This window comes from Thermobia domestica, chromosome 17, assembly GCF_964235325.1.
Source record: "Thermobia domestica chromosome 17, izTheDome1.hap1.1, whole genome shotgun sequence".
In the NCBI taxonomy this organism is placed as follows: Eukaryota; Metazoa; Arthropoda; class Insecta; order Zygentoma; family Lepismatidae; genus Thermobia; species Thermobia domestica.
The window spans coordinates 150,224,512-150,242,683 of NC_137470.1; the positions used below are offsets into that span (position 1 = coordinate 150,224,512).

An 18,172-nucleotide genomic window follows, 5' to 3' on the forward strand; every position below is an offset into this window, starting at 1 on the left:
AAGACGACCTGTTTCCCCAGTTTCCCTATATCCATACATATAATATTATGTTTTGTGAACATATCTACCGATATACCATACTCCTTCATGGCAGGTATTCTCTGTTACACGTAAAGTGTGGATTCTGACATGTTATCTACTAGTCAGGAGTAGTTGCCATGAGGTGGGCTTTGACGTTGAGAGAAGGTGGATATGTTGAAGGTAAACAAATTATGAAGCATGAAGTTTAGATCCTAATTTATTTCTGTGTGGACCACACAATCTTTCCCCACGGTCTGTACATTTGGTATGTATAGTAACGCGTGTTGCAAACACCTTGCTTGTTGTCCATACATAGAAGTGTACGTCTAGTAGTACTGACAGGTAGTGTGTTCACTCAATAAAGGTTTCACAGTAATGATAGTCTACAAAAAAATGTTGCAAACACAGTGATCGCTTACACCATCCACAACGAATCACACCAACTTGTCAACAAATATCACACGTGGGTACGCTATTCGTGTCGAAAGAGTACTCTGCAGGTGTCTGAAACTTTGCTGGTCGTTCTGTTGTGTAACCGATCACATGCCAAGAGTATTTAAGCACGTCTCGATATCGTGGCGAGGAGAATTTATTGTGTGTCAATAATTGCAATTTTATTATATTGTCCCTTATATGCAAGTTTATGTCGGACCGTTGGAAGATCACTGCGTCAGAAAAGCGTCGCACAAAGGTCTTCCACAGCTGAAAAACATATACATCCAGTGGTTGTAGTTTCTAGGTTAGGCCCTGTGGTATTGTGCGCAACGTTGTATGCTTTTCACTCGGTTCTATTTCGCGTAATGTGTTTTCACAATGGCCACGCCATGCATCTAATAGGAGAACAGTATTTTGTTGCGTTGTTGGAAAATACACTTCAGTGAACCATGTTCGAACATGCTCTTTTGTAAGTTTACCGGACTTCGAGGCAGCTAGGTAAATGTTACGTGGGCGAAACATAGTGTCCTGCACCCTTGGACCGAACTCACCTTTTGGCTCCTTCAACACAACAAATAATGGTGATAGCAAGATCCCATCCGCAGATATTATTGGCTGGATTGTATAGCTATGTGTTGTCGCACTCACAGCTTGAACAAGTGTTTCGACTTTTTTCATGCCCTGCCGTGCCAAGGTACGACCGGCATGCATTTCTAGTTGGAATCCGCTTTGGTTCGAATTATAAACGTTATTTGGGCCGTATTCAATAATTAGTTGTTTCACATTGTTCACAAAGTCACTTACAATATTCGCGGAATCCTCGTCGTCTACTGCATGTGCAGTAGATATAAATTTTGTCACTTTACGCGACACAATGCTGTGTCTTCTTTTAAATTGCCACAGCCAGGTATGCGATGCTGAAAATGAAGGTAGACTTAATCGGTTACTAGCCTGCAACGCCCACCTCCGGAGGTCCATATCGTGTATTGGAAAGTGAGCGTTTAGAGCATCTTTAAACGTACGTAGAACGAACTGTGGCACTTCAGCTAGTTTGTCCTTCCGTGTCCCTCCAGCAGCAACTTGTTTTTACCATCGCACGAGCTGTTCCCTAGAGGTAACCTTTCTGTATTTCGATCGGACAGATCCCACGGAAAGAGGCCTCTTCTTACCACTTTTCCAGTACGTGACGGCATTCCGTTTATACTCAAGGGTGACATCACCAACAGATGCGGTGTCGGGTACAGCATTCTTCCGCGCCATCCTCCGGTGCATAATCTACGTCGTCCTGTTCTCTTCCTTTATCGTCATTTCCAAGAACTAATGTCGTAACTATTGTCATCTGCAACGTAGTTCCCGCTTCCATCCAGTCCTCCAACAAATTCTGTAGTACATTTGCTACATGACTTTCCTCCGCTGTTATTGGTGTCTCCGGTAGATGTATTACATCGAAAGCAAGATGCAACAACGCTATAACATTTGCATTAACACAAGCATTCCGATGATTACTAAAACATTTTTCCCCTAAAATTGACGACTTCAGTCGTTGCACAATATCAGCGTCTGGTTCTTGTCACATACAAGTGTCTCTAAATATTTCGAATACGTTACAGGATAATTTTTCACATGTCTGTTACGATGATTATACTTTTTATGGTACGCTTCACAGTAGAAACTGGATGCGAAACAAGCAGTCAAAGTTTGGATAATATCAAAATGACCAGCCAAACTAATCAAATTTGTGGGAGTGCGATTTTCATAGCTGGGCCCCTCGTACATGATGTCATGGCCTGAAAAACTGGTGTACACAGTAACTTTATATTCTTTCAGATAAGACTGGAATTGCCGAATTTCATTTACACTGCCCCGTGGTCCAAATTCACTCCTGTATTTGTACATAAAGCATCTACTTCTTGGTCCACAACACATTTAGATTGATCTTTATACTGCTTATATTGTTTCACATCTACATTCTTGTATTTCTTCAAACCAATAGCAATGACAAGGGCGTACGCCAGATACATTGAATCTTGATTCTAAACGCGTACAATCCCTCGCTTGCTTCGTAGCAGTTCCTCATTTAGTACTCCTTGCCGCAAACCGCCGCCATAGCCACGTGGAATATCCATACGATGAAAATAAACGGTGAATGGTTCGTGAAGGAGAAACGAATTGTTTCTCTGCAAAACTCTTTCAAACGAGGCCCACATCGTCTCCAATGTCAGGTTTCGTGCCTGGCGAAAGCTTACCCAAAATGGCTTATTGGTGTTTCGTGGCGATATTACCGATACACCAACCATCGCCTCATCGTCGACGTTGGCTAATAAATGATCCAGCATCGCTTAAAAACTGTTGTGTATATATTGAATGATATCAGTTCCTACGGATGGTGCGTTAAATTGAATTTCCATCATTATGCCCTCAATATTAAATCGCCTATAATCACGAGTAATTTCGTTACGAACAGTGAAACCCGATCCGGCCATGGTTAAAAAGGAGAAAACAAACAAACAGGTACAATTACGGTAAAAAGAAATATGTAAGGGTGAAAAGGAATTGAACAGTCTTAATTACACTACAAAAGAAAGAAAGAAAAATCTTAATCACCTGATAAACAGGAAATCATAACGTTCACGTTAAATTCTTAACTAAGCAATTCATGTGAATGTCATGAGTTTGATTCCCGGCGGGGGTGTTTTTGTTTTAGAATTTTGGTTTGACATTTTTTAAGTTTGTGCACTCGTTAGTAAAGAACCGTTTCGTAAATGTTTAAAACAAAAACATCTGGCAACATTGTTTATCATGATGCAATAGTACACGTCAGAACATGGGATTGTACTTGAAAAAACACAAATCATTGAAATGGGTCATTTTATTACACGGTACTGCTGAATCACATATATTCATACCAGATAAAGGATCTGGATATTGTCGATACAATATATTTTGAACTTCTTGCACTAGTTTGTCTTTAGCGTATACTTTTAATTCCAACTGAAGTCTTTTAAGGTCTATTGCAATGTCAGTTGGTGGAAACTCAATGTCCGTTTGATCACAAATAAGCTGTTTATCAATACAGGTATGCACCCACAAACGATGTTGACAACCATCACAACATCTAGATACATGTTGTACAATATGCATGACACATTTCTCAAAATACTACATTTTCAGGAATATATTTGTTTTGTTGCACACTTCCACTGCATGTTTTACACACTGGAATACATTGATGAATTTGATCCATTCCGATTGCGTTAGATACACCACGTTGCGGGCTTCCTGCAAGTACTCTTTTTACGTAACAGCACCATCTTTTTCTCGAGGACTGTACGTAGCACCATTTCATGATTTGAGCCTAATGATTTGACTATGGTCACATGGTGGATACGTGTACATAATATCTGCCATTCTTCAAAGTTCAGTTGTACACCAAATTGTTCTGCTTTGCCCAATTGATTCACAGGTTCAAACGTTGTAGCACAGATACCAATCACCACATGTTTTGTTTTAAATATATTTATTGGATAATAACTTGCGAAGAGGAATTCTTTATCGTTAGAAGTACTGTTGTATGATTGACGTTTGCGTCTCGCGCAGGTTCTTCTTTTTCTTCAAATAAAATAGGATCTCTTTTTGGTAGGCGGGATAAGTTTATTGAAGTTAATAAGAAAAATGAAAGTTACAGGTTCCACAACAAACAACTACAAAATCTCACTGATTGTTCTTTCAGCAAAATTATTAAAGTTCCACTTTAGATACAAAATAGAATCACCAAATACGAAGAAATACCAGAGTATACGATGTAAAAATGTCGTTAATAAGATAGACTAAAATACAAGATGATATAAAACAAGTTACTATGAACAAAGATGCAATAATCCTAGATACAGACCGGAAAGAGTATAATAATAATATCGACGTGCTTTCTCGGAATGTGCCGAGCCTAGTATAACAACTAGTATATAAAACTATCGTAAGCACAAAGATCAAATCATCACATGAGTTTAGGTCGACACGTGGACGCACGTGGAGACCTATCATACAGACTTTGAAACTGGACTTAATAATCCATGCTCTCACTGCGTGATGTACATAGTCCGGCAGCCAGGGTCGATTTTCGGCTCAGTTGAGGGCAGGATTTGCAACTTTGGGTGAAGATTGTTTGGCCCATGGGAAGTATAAAAATGAATGTTGCCCGTCTGGGAAGAGCAGCTTTTCCAAGATGGCGGCCCAAATCCAAGATGGCTTCCATCAAACAGACGCATTCACATTTCCCTACATAAAAATGAAACGGTGAGAGATATGAAGGTTTTCCTTTATTATAAAGACGTTGAATGGTCTGTGGGAAGTTAAAAAGTACATGCTGCCCGTCTGGGAAGAGCAGCAGTTCCAAGATGGCTGCCTAAGTCCAAGATGGCCTCCATCAAACAGCCGCGGTTTCACATTTTCTTTCATAACAATGAATTAGTGATAGAAAATAAGGTTTTTCTTCTTTGTGAAAATGTTGTGACCCACGGGATGTTGAAAAATAGATGTTGCCCATCTGGGAAGAGCAGCTGTTCCAAGATGGCTGTCTAAATCCAAGATGGCCTCCTCCATTAACATTTCCCTACATAAAAATGAAACGGTGATATATAGGAAGGTTTTTCTTCATTATAAAGATGCTGACTGGTCTATGGGAAGTTGATTGTTGCAAGTCTGAGAAGAGTAACTGTTCCAAGATGGCGGTACAAATCCAAGATGGCCTCCATCAAACAGCTGCATTCACATTTTCCTACATAAGAATGGAATTGTAATGAATATGAAGGTTTGCCTTTTTTTGTAAAGATGTTGAATGGTCTATGGGATGTTAAAAATGGATGTTGCCTGTCTGGGAAGTGCAGCTGTTCCAAGATGGCTGCCTAAAATCAATATGGTCTCCATCAACAGCTGTATTCAGATTTCCATACATAAAAATGAAACGGTGGTATAGGAAGTTTTCCCCTTTATTGTAAAGATGTGAATGACCCATGGGCAATAAAGAAATTAATGTTACCAGTCTGAACAGAGAAACTGCTCCAAGATGGCCGCACAAATCCAATACGCCCAAATCCAATAGACAGTGGACATGTTTGGATAACATACCAAATTATCAAATTGATTCTTAACCCTTGCGATCATCGTGTCCACTTTGATGGACATCAATTTTATACCGTTGTTATGAGGCTGATTATTATGATATCCAAGTACTCGTGCTTGGAGCCTTTATTGTTCATTTGTAGTCAAAATATATCCCGCTTGTGCAACATTGATGGTGTAGTGACGTCATACTTACACGATGGATAAGAGCACGAAGAGTAATGGAGGTAAGCATTATAAATATTTATTATTTTTGTTATTTCTACAGCCCCATTACTTGTGATTTTAAGTAATCATAATGTCTAGAAAGAAAACTTGTGTTAAATGATGATAATAGCTGTTATAGTTATCCCGTAATATGTGTTTCAAATTGTGTGTCCTTTATCTTGGACATTGTGACTCAATGGATGTTTTACGACTAAACAAAGATATGTTGCAATTTTAGGTAATATTATTCGAATTGTGCGTTGTATGCTAAATATTAGAGAATGACTGCCATTTGTAGGTATGATGTGAGCAGTATATAATTATCTCTGTTTCAGGCACAGACATATAACTAAAGAATAGAGCGATAACGAGACCGTGCATTATGAAGTCGGAAATAGATGTGGTGAGGGTAGGTTGTGGCAATTCCAACAGCCAGTAGCGGACATTTTGAAGCCGGAAATAGGTGGATAGACACATCCTACCCTCACTGTGAACCACTAATTTATCTGACGGGGGTAATTTTTATGTACATTGCGTTACTCGATGACTATACAGAAAAGTAATCGTATAGTGAGTAATTGGATTAAATATAAATAATTGCAAATAATAGAATTCAAATCCACCCAACCTACCCTGTGCTCGGCCCTCCGTCACCAATTTTTGACTTCATCTTGCCAAATGCTTTTGATATAGGGGCTGGAGGTCCATTCTTTAGTTACATGTCGGATTTCAGGGGCGGTTTCGCTATTGGCATTTCTAAGAATAGAGAATTTAATTATTATTTTTCATTTATTTAATTATTTCACTTATTTCATTTATCTCTCATACTTTGGCAAGAAGAAAGAGACTTCGCTTACGGAACATTGTTATCATTTTGGATATTCAAGATTTGGTTAGTAAGCAGTATCTCGTTCTTTGTTTCAGGGGCAGGGGGACTTCAAGGGCGACACTGAGGATAGAGAATTATATTTCTCATTATTATTATTAATTATTATTTCTCACTTATCTGTTAGATTTTGGAAAAAGAACGAAATAGACTAGTTTTAGGGCACATGTTCCCATTTGTAAATATGCAATATTTGGTTAGTAAACAACACCTCATTCGGTTGTTTTCAGGGGCGGTTTCAAGGGTGACATTAATAAGAATGAAGGATTTACACCTATAATTTAAAATTTATATTTAAATTTTTTATATACATCTTTTCATTGTGTTAAACGTTGAAATATGGCACAATCACCACTTTCATATATGTATAACAAGTAATGCGTATATATCCACATGTAATGTATATGCATATGCCTCCATGTTTAACGTATTTATATTTTTTGTTTCCTTTTATTTTCAGATGAAATGAATGACACCTGCATCATATGTGGAGAAGGGGGAGGATCCCTAAGTCAAATACGTTCTTCATCATCCTGGGAAACTTTGCGTAATGCTGCAAAGATACGAAGCCACAGCAAAATCCTTGAGACCACATTCCCCGCCGTTGATAAGAAATCCATTGTTTATCACCGGCAATGTTACCAAGCATTCACTCATAAGCAGAAGCTTGAAAAAATCAACAAGTCAGTAGCTTCATCTGATGAACCAGCGGCGGATTTACATAAACCATGCACCCGAGCAACATTGTCCATTACTGGTACTTCGTCATCTACTTCATCTAATATACTACCACCTGTATGCATATTTTGTAAAAAAGACAAGTACGTGAAAGCATCGAACACTCGAGAGAGGTTAAGTAATTGTGAAGTAACCAGAGCAAGCGAAAACATCAAGGCAGCAGCAATGAAGCACATAAAAGATAAAACCTCCTGTTACTCCGATGCCAGTTACATAATGGGTATATGTGTTAAAGACCTCATGTCAAGTGAAGGTAAATATCACAATTCCTGTTATAGAAATTTTACCAGAATTCTTGACTCCACCACCGATTCAGAAATTGCACAGCAAAGTGGAGTTGAGAGTATTGAAGTACAAGCAATGGGAAAAGTGTACTCTTTCTGTGAGAACCTCATTGAGGATCCGAAGGCAGTTCATCTTGAAGTATTGCATGAAATCCTACTAAACGAATTCAAAAGTCACGAACTGGAATGCAGACCTTCTCTTAAGAAGAATCTTGTGCGTCACATTTCAAACAAATTCCCTGAGTTAACGTTCACCGAGATCGAACAGAGAAAAACTGTGATCGTTCCCATCACGCTGAAAATGGAAGATGTCATTCGCGAGAATTACAAATTAAGGAAAGAGCAGGAGACATTTAAAGGACTAAGTGAGGATGACGTCAAACTGCAAACCGCTGCGAAGTTGTTGCGGAAACACATCTTGAAAAACGATCCATCAATACAGCAATGGCCTCCCAAAGCAGAAGATCTAAAACCCAGTGATGTTTCGAAGTATGTGCCAGAGCTACTATTGTCATTCCTACGTGTTCTTCTCAGTGGAAGCTTTAGTAGTGATGAGCTTAATACTCGTGTTCTTCGGCGAGCAACATCCCTAGCGCAAGATATTGTTTTCTGTGCTACAGACGGAGCTGTAAAACCTCCCAAAAGTGTCCTTTTTCCATGTGTAATTAAATCACTATGCAATAACAAAGAAGTGATAAAGCTTATTAATCAGCATGGTCATGGGATTAGTTACGATCTCATTGAAGAACTTGAAACTGCGCACGCACTCAACATTATATCCAAACAAAATCAGACTTCTGTTGTCGTTCCCGTTCTGTTGTCATACCGATTCAATTCGTAAGTCACATGTGCCTGGAGATGGAATAGTAGTTATGGTTGCAGACAACATCGACAAGAACGAAAATACCTTTACAGGTGCTGGTACATCACATCGTGTCAATGCCATTGTTGCCCAGAGAAAGTTACCCGACTCTTTTCCGAATGAGCAGAGTGAAGAATCAGAGGAAGTAATCGAACCGAGAATAAAAAGACATTGCCGTTCCTTACCCACTGCTATAATTGCAAAAAATATTCCTGACTACTATTCCGGGCTTAGGGTGGGACCTGGACCTTTAAATATTCCCGACGATCATAAGTACTCGGAAATTGAGAAAAAGCAGAGACAGCGTTACCTGATTTGGATAAGTGCCAGGCGAAATCCTCTTTATCCAAATAAACTTGTTCCCAGCTGGACGGGATTCAACATTCTTGTTCATCAAGACATCGCTATCATTGAAAGTGTTGTGGGCTATTTAGACATGATAGATTCTCCCGCAACAGACGTAAGAACTGCCCATGAGATTCTTCAGAGAGCACTTGCAGTGCGCGAAACGTTGCATCTTGCAGCAGTAGTGTGTGTATTCGATCAGTCATTTTATGCGAAAGTTGCCGAGGTTTACTGGAAGAACAAGGACTTATACGGAAACATAGTTATAATGTTGGGTGGTTTTCACCTGTTGATGATGCTGCTCGGGATAATTGGACACAGATATCAGGATGCAGGCCTTAGGGACTTAGCGGTCTATGGTGAGGTTGTAGCTGCTGGTAGCGTGGATAGTGCGTTAAGTGGTAAGAACTATAATCGGGCGATTCACATGCATAAAGTGATGTACGAATCTCTATTCCGTTTACTCATCGATGACTTTGAGGCTTCACTGCAAGAAAAGGATAGTTTCGAAATGACAGTACGTGAATTTACCCAATCCATTGGTGATCTGAAGCTCAATCTTTGTCAGCATCAGCATGAACAAGTGCTACAAAGTGAAGTGTTTCTAACGTGGTATCAGCAATTCGAACAACATTTTTCTGATCAGAAAGAGAAACGTGGAGATTTGTTACGATTCTGGGAAACATACTTACATATGGTAGAACTGGTCCTGAATCTCATCTTCGCTACTCGTACTGGAGACTGGAACATGTACGTTGCTTGCCTAAACGCAGTAATTCCTTGGACGTTTGCGTATGACAGGCAAAATTATGCCAGGTATCTCCCACCTTTCCTGAGTGATATGCTTCATCTTCCTCATTCACATCCTTCAGTTCACAATGCCTTCTTACGAGGTGACTTCGCCATATACCGCAGTGATAAACGCCCTTTCTCTGGAAACGAAGCTGACAAAACGATTGAAAACACGATTAACAGAGACTGCAAGACGCCAGGAGGTTACACTGGCTTTAGTGTAAATTATTCAGCGACTCAGCGTTGGGTACTGAATGCATCACGTAGAGCCATGTTCAGACAACTCATCCATGACCATATAAAGTCACCTGAGAACGTCTGCCAACACAAGGAACTGTACCATTCTTTCACAAAGAAAGACAATGAATGTGTGCGCAAAGTAACCCTTTTGTTTGGTGAAGTCGTAGCGAATCCATGGTTAGGTGGCGAGTTCAGAAGTCTGTCTACAGGAAAAGTGGCAACAGAACAGACAAAACAAGATTTGTTGAACGCAGAAGAAATAGGAAGAAAAGCCTACAAACAGTTCCTTCAGGATCGTTGTTCAAGTACCCCAGCAACGGGTTATTTTGACCCATTACCAAAGCAACGTTTAAGAACTTTTACAAGCATGACGACCAAAGTCTCTGTTTCAACAAAGGATAAGCTCATCCCCTTAAAAGCTGACAGGTCTATATTCGGCAGAATGGCAGTCTTGGCACAGGTCCGCTCCATCGACATGAGAACTGTGTTCCAGTATCCTTTGGGTCCACTTCCATGGAGTCTGAGTGATCCTTTTGCCATTCCCAGAAAAACCAACAAAGCCCAGCTTACCAACTACTTCACAAAAGATCTCGATCCTGAAACGAGTTATCCAAACGGAGCTGCAACCGTCTTTGATGGAATGGCTGTTATTCAGAGATACACACCTCCATCTGGTGAAACATTTGATGTGCTCGCTCAGAAGATATTCGATACCATTACTAGGTTCCCTTCTAGCAGAATAGATGTTGTTTTTGATGTGTATACCTGCCCTAGCATAAAAGATTGTGAACGACAGAGAAGAGCACAATCACAACCAGCCTCGTTGCAGTACAGTGCTATCCTACCGTCTTATGTTGTGCGGTCATGGAGACAATTCTTACAATGCTCAGAAAACAAAATGGCATTGGTCACCTTTCTTACAAAGGAATGGGAGGAGGAGTCTTATAGGAAAAAACTCGGTGGAAGAACACTCTTCGTAACCCGTGGTGAAGAATGCATTTGCATCACTTCCAGTGGTTCCCATCCTGTTCCGGAGTTGTTCTGCACACATGAGGAGGCTGACACAAGAATGATGCTGCATGTTGCCCACGTCCCTCAGTCATCATTTGTGATCCACAGCGATGACACAGACGCATTTGTGATCGCTTTGTCACATAGTCTTACTATACAGAAACAGGGATTTTTTTACTTCAAGAAAGGAAAAAAACCTAAGATAATTCCATTTCAAGCCATTGTAGGTAAAGTCAAGAAATCGATCAGTGCAGACATAACGGTGAATGATTTCCTTTCTGCTTTGCCTGGAGTGCATTCACTTTCAGGGTGCGACACAGTTTCAGCCTTCTCCGGAAAAGGAAAAGTTTCCATTCTTAAGTTGGTCCTCAGATCAAAAGAACACACTATTGCATGTAAGCATCTGGGGACAAACTGGGAAGTAACTGAAGAGCTAACAGCTTCCATCGAGTCATTAGTGTGCGAATTATACGGAAAAAAGATGGCTGATGTGAATTCCTTAAGATATGAACTGTACTGTGCAAAGGGTGGAGAGATAAATCCAGAAAATCTTCCTCCTTGCCAGTCATCCCTTCAACTTCATATTGCTCGAGCAAACTATCAATGTGGCATCTGGAGAAACGCACTTATTGCAAAACCTACAATCCCTACACCCCACGGTCATGGATGGACTCTGAGTGATGGCAACACTCTGCAGATACAGTGGCTAGGATGTAAACCAGCGCCAGATGAAATACTACAATTCATGTGTTGCGACTGTAAAAAATGCACCAAAGATATCTGCTGCTGTTTCCAAGCTAGTTTACTTTGCACAGATTTATGTAAAGTTCAGTGTGATAACATGAAAAGTGACACTGGTGAGGATGTGTGAGGTTTTCCACGATTGGTATAAGAAAAACTGGTTTCTTTCTGTGATTTCACAATAATTTCTTCTTAAAATTGTGTGAGGAGTTTTAGTCCTGTTACTGTTATTAAATTTTACACACCTTTTCATTGATTGCCTTGTAAAATAAAATGTGTAACTGGAATACAGAGTTGTAAAAGAAGAAGGATTTATCCAGTTACATAATAACAGCATTTATCCCATACCTTCACCATTAAAAAGAATAATATAAAAGAACAATAAACTGCCTCGAATCTATATTACTTTTTTAAATGAAACTGAATATGAAACATTGATCCATGCGGAACAAAAATTAATTCACTGGAGCATTAAAACTGAATTTTGAATATTTCTAAAAAAAAAAAAAAAAAAAATCAAGGACAGTTCAATGAGTATGTGTTAGTGTTAAAAAGAGCGATAGTAAAAACCCTGTCTGTTTGATAGCCATCTTGGAACTCATTGAACTGTCCTTGATTCTTTTTTTTTTTTTTTTAGAAATATTCAAAATTCAGTTTTAATGCTCAAGTGAATTAATTTTAGTGCTCCAGAGCTGCTCTTCCCAGATGGGCAACATCTATTTTTGAACATCCCGTGGGTTATTCAACATTTTCACAAAGAAGAAAAACCTTATTTTCTATCACTAATTCATTGTTACGAAAGAAAATGCGAAACCGCGACTGTTTGATGGAGGCCATCTTGGATTTAGGCAGCCATCTTGGAACAGCTGCTCTTCCCAGACGGGTAGCATGCATTTCTTAACTTTCCATAGACCATTCAGCGTCCTTACACTAAAGGAAAACCTTCCTATCTCTTACCGTTTTATTTTAATGTGAGGAAATGTGAATGCGTCTGTTTGATGGAAGCCATCTTGGATTTGGGCCGCCATCTTGGAAAAGCTGCTCTTCCCAGACGGGCAACATTCATTTTTATACTTCCCATGGGCCAAACAATCTTCACCCAAAGTTGCAAATCCTGCGCCCAACTGAGCCGAAAAACCGAAAATAGGGGGTCTGGCTGCCGGACTAACACGCGCGTACATTATCATACTTCCTTGAAAAAGAAACCATTACAAAAGAGAGTATTTTGAAAGTACATACACTATCATCACATATGTGTGACCCTTCAGTGACCCTACATCCTGTTGTTCTTGGCTGGCACATTACCAATAGCTTAAAGAATAAAGATTCGTCTTTTATACAATATTAACATTGACTTCAAAAATAATATAACAACTATAAAATACACTAACTTATAATCGAACCCCGAACCTTTATATACACTATGTACAGTGACATTCCAGGTAAGTACTGCTAAGAGGGGAGGTGCATCGAAGGTGATAAACAAAATAAGAAAAAGAAAAGAAAAAAATAACAGTAAATATATGTTCATACAACACCTCCCTCCTTTTTTGAATTTTCATATCAAATTGCGAATTTGGATACTGAAAATTCACAGTCTGATATGAAGCATTAAAAAGATTTTTTTTTTTTTTTACCTTTCCTTACGTAGATTAGGACTTTTCTTAGGGGGAACAGCTACCTGTTACTCATCTGTAATCTCAGTAAGCTGCTCAGCAATTCTTGACATGACTACAGGCTCAGTGGTATCTTGTTTTTGATTTATTTTGGTAATAATAAAAGGTTTAATGCATATTTGTTTACAACAGCTATCATCATCAATATACCTTTTGAAAAAGCGAAAACATTTACATCGGTAACAACAACAAAATATTAATATTAGAGCTATCAGAACTGTACCAAAATATGAAAACCAAGAGAGATTAGTTACCTTTTCAGAATGAAGTAGTTTCCATTGTTCATCATCTATTTTCTTTTCTACTTCCTGAATTTTATGGCTTGCTACCTTTAAGTCAGTAACCGAATTAATTACATGCTAAATAGGTAGGTTAATTTGCATATCTTCCAGGTATATATGAGAATTTAATATTTCACAACAATTATCAGTAAGATTTAATTTCGGAGTAAAGTCTTTACCTGTAACATTGGTTTCATACCACATTTGTGTTTGGAGTATCGCCTTCAAACCATAAGCTTTACAATTATTATCTAAATGAATAATACCTGAATTTGTTAGAATTAAATCATAAGGTTCAAATCCATTACATAATATTGTCATTTTCTCTTTCTGTGGAGGAGCAAAAATCCACTCATTGTTATTTAAGGTTACGAATATACAATGGTCAATTTGTATCACATGTTTATTACAATCCATGGGAACATAATGAACATATTGTAATAATTTCATTTCACACTCTTGATTTATATGGCTAGACAAGATAGGAAACATTTGTTTACATAAAAACCAATCTTGTTTAAGAATCTTACATTTATTGAACTCAATTTCAGTCATTTTTGCGTAATATTGCTTAATTGAATCAACTAAAAGGTAAGGTTTTTCAGGTTGAATAAAAACAAATTTATTTGTGGTATTCTTTATTTTAGTAGGGAAGGGCGTTAACTTATATACTAGATAACGAATGGAATCTGTCAAAGGGAGACGAATTACATAGGCTAATATTCCATTATTGATAAACACATCTAAATTTATTATTTTTAATAACAAGTAACTATTCCTAGTACTTGTCCCATTGGTAAAGATAACGCACTATGGAGGTCACTTTGACTAGCCTTCCAATGTTGGATTATTTGATAAGGAGTTATTATGTGAGGCTGTAATACACCCTTTTGTGTATTTAAAATTGCTTGCAAAACAATGTCATACTGATCCTTTAAATCTCTTAAATACCTTTCAACTTTTGCGATATGTTCATTTATTGTATATTTTAAATTTAAATCCAAAAATGCTTCGTTTAAATATGTCTCTCTTTTTGATATCTCTTTACTTATATGCTCTAAACCTTGACTCAAAATATTTTTGTTAGTCTCTACTGTGTGAAGAGTTTTATTAATACCTTGTAGGGTAGATTTAACAATAGTCATCTGCTCTTTACTCAATTTCAAGAAATCTAATTGTTCTTTTTCTAATTTATTGATTTTTTGAGTGTAATAATTGGCATCTTCATCGTCTAAGGTGCCAAATAGAAATTTAGCAAGGTGACCAATACCATCTATTAACCCTCGTTTTCTTCTACTTTCTTGCGAAGAAATTTTTGTTACTTCTCTTATTATTTCTTTAACTTCTTTGATATCAGATACCTTAGTCAAAACTTGATTTACGAACACTGTAGCACAACTTGTTTTATTTGATTTCACCACTGAGTGTCTACACAGGTTTTGTGTCCTATCTACGTAAGTTTCCAAATTACGAAAGCTTATATCTAGCTTAGTTAAGTTAACGTAAGAGACCAATTGCCAGTAAGTATTATATAACTGAACCTCTCCTAAAGAGTCATAATAAATACCTGCTGTATTTTCAAATTTCTTTATGCGTGCTCCAAGCTCTAGACTACTACATATAAGAGAAACCAGTAGAATAGCTTTAAGTCCTATCATTTTGAACAGCCTGTAAATATAGAAACGTTATTTTACTTTTCCTTACTTTTTTTTTTTACAAGATAACATGAAGAATTCGAGTTACTTAATAATACATCTTTAATCTATTGGCATGCACAGTCATTTCTTGTTTGCCAACCTTTAAGGTACAGTTTACACCTTTTGTTCGGATTACATCGTACGGTCCCCGCCACAGACTGTCAAGTTTCTTTGATCTGCCGCGGCGGACTGACTCATCATATAATAACACTTTATCTCCTTTCTGAAAAATGCATTCGTTTTCGTTTCTATCATAATATTCTTTACTTTTCTCCTTTTTGTCAATGAGGTTTGCTCTAACTAATCCGTGCATCTCCTGCAATTTGTGTTTCAACTGTTTTACATAGTCATCGTAATTGTATACAACTTCAGAGGGTTTTCTTTGTAATACACCTGGTACATTTACAGGTTTCCCGAATAACAGTTCGAAGGGAGTGTATTGAGTGGAACTATGAGGAGTGGTATTATAACAGAAAGTAGCATATGATGCTAATTCGTCCCAATTATTCTGATTTTCTGCCACATAACATCGCAAGAAAAATTTTAAAGACTGATGGAATTTTTCTATACCACCATTCGATGCCGGATGGTATGGGGTAGTATGCAGTTTTTCTATTTGTAACAATTTACAAATACGCGTGAAGACATCGCTTAAGAAATTACTTCCGCAATCAGACAATATACTGTGTGGAATGCCAAATTTTAGCACTACATTCTCGACAAAGGCTTTGCTGATTGTATCAGCATCTTGAGAAGGGATGGGAATTGCAATAACAGATTTGGAAAGGTTATCTTGTACAGTCAATAAATATTTGTTTCTGTGTTCTAAAGTTTCTGGAAGGGGTCCAACGAGATCTAACGAAACCTTTTCAAAAACCGTACTGGGAGTGTCAGTTATTACCATCTTCATTTTTACCTTTTGTTGTGTGTTCCTATTCTTTTGACATATTTCACACCCTTTTATGTAATCTTCAACATCTTCCTTTAGTTTTGGCCATTCTTTAATGTCAATATTATTTAAGGAAAGGTACTTTCTAATCTTTTCATAACACCTATTCATTCCTATATGTCCACCTAGAATTTGAGTATGAAACTCTTCTAAAATTTTGTTTTTCGTTTCTAAGTCTAAAGCTTCAGCTTTTTCTTTCTGTTGTGAATCACAATTTGATACCCTATCTTCTTCTTCAATAACGTCTAAAGAATACATTCGTGACAAGGCGTCAGAATTTGTATTTAAGCTTCCTTTCTTATACACAATTTCGTATTGATATTCCTCTAAAAGTATTCTCCATTTCAAAAGTCTAGATGTCGGATTTTGTACTCTAAAAACCCACGTTAGTGGCTTGCAATCTGTGACAAAAGTTACTTTTGTTCCGTAAATGTACGGTCTAAAAACTTTGCTAGCCCACACTAGAGCCGCCAGTTCCCGTTCTGTGGCTGAATACGATCTCTCTGCTTTATTGAAAACTTTACTAGCATACGCAATTGGAAGATCTTTGTTTATTTCACCCTGTGAGAGAATAGCTCCGCAGGCAAATGCCGAAGCATCCGATGTGATTATAAAAGGCTTTTTAAAATCAGGATACTGCAAAATTGGAGGAGTTGTCAATTTCTCCTTAAGCGAATCAAATGCAACTTGTTGTTTGACTCCCCAAGAAAACTGGACGTTTTCTTTTAATAAGGACGTTAAGGGTAAAGCAATTTTACTGTAGTCTTTTAGAAATTTCCTATAATATCCAGTAAGTCCTAGAAATCTCTTAATTTGTTTCTTAGTTTGGGGAACAGGAAAATTCTGAACTTTCTCCACTAATCTTGGATCTGGTTTTACTCCGTTAGGTGTAATAACATGTCCAAAGTATGTTAGTTCTGGTTTCAAGAATTCAGTCTTATCTACACTTAACTGCAAGTTGCTTTTGCGAAATCTTTGCAAAATCTCACGTAATCTACTATTATGCTCTTCTAAAGAACTAGAGAAGGCCACTAAATCATCAAGATAGATAAAGCAACTCGTACCTGTCAGCCCTGCTAACACTGTATTCATCAATCTTTGAAAGGTGGCCGGTGCTGTCGCCAGACCGAAAGCAAGTCGCTTGAATTGATAATGATTTTCAGGTGTACTGAACGCAGTTATAGGTCTATCCTTTTCCCTTATATAGCATTGATGGTACCCACTATGGAGATCTAAACTGGAAAAGAAACGCGCATTCGCTAAATTACTCAAAATGTCATCTATGTTAGGCAACGGAAAGGACGAATGCACACACAAATCATTGACAGATCGATAATCGACTATTAGTCTATATTTCTGTTTTCCTGATGCATCGAGTTTCTTTGGAATAAGGAAAATAGAACTGTTCCAAGGAGAAGTTGAAACTTCTATAATGTCTTGTCTTAACAACTCTTCTATTTGTCTATTTAATTCTTCCTTATGACATTCAGGCACTCGGTAATTCTTTTTGTTAACAATTTTGCCTACATATTTGAGATCAATAATAATTTCATGTTCATGAACATTTGTAGCAGTTAGTTTGTCTCCTGGTACAAAGAAAACATCATTAAATTCGTCACAAAGTTCAAGTATACTTTCTTTTTCTTTGGGTGGTAAATGACCTAGCCTTAATAGCTTGTGAAGCAATTTTAAACGTTCAGTTAAACTTTCTGAATTTGACTTCTGTGGAACCCTGTCTTTTTCACACTGAATATTTAAAACATGGTTTTCTTCTAATTTCTCTAACTCTATCGGATCTAAAGTAATATTCTCTACTGAAGAATTCACATTTAACACACTAGCTATACATTTATTTTCTTTCGCTACTGTCAAACAAGAAGAAAGAAAAA

At 37.7% G+C, this 18,172-nt stretch overlaps 1 protein-coding gene across 3 annotated transcripts in view; it reads left to right on the plus strand.

Moving 5' to 3' along the window:
- The window catches only part of GMF (Glia maturation factor), an 87,598-nt gene extending 78,937 nt beyond the window's left edge, over positions 1-8,661 (plus strand). Inside the window, exon 6 of one of the 3 annotated variants that reach the window (XM_081744430.1) lies at positions 7,128-8,660. In XM_081744430.1, the coding sequence (XP_081600556.1) occupies positions 7,128-8,530 (1,403 nt within the window). In that variant the 3' untranslated portion in view covers positions 8,531-8,660. Of the gene's footprint in view, positions 1-7,127 lie in introns of all 3 variants that reach the window. The other 2 variants (XM_081744432.1, XM_081744433.1) reach the window with 2 other exon arrangements.
- Positions 8,662-18,172: the final 9,511 nt, after the last annotated feature.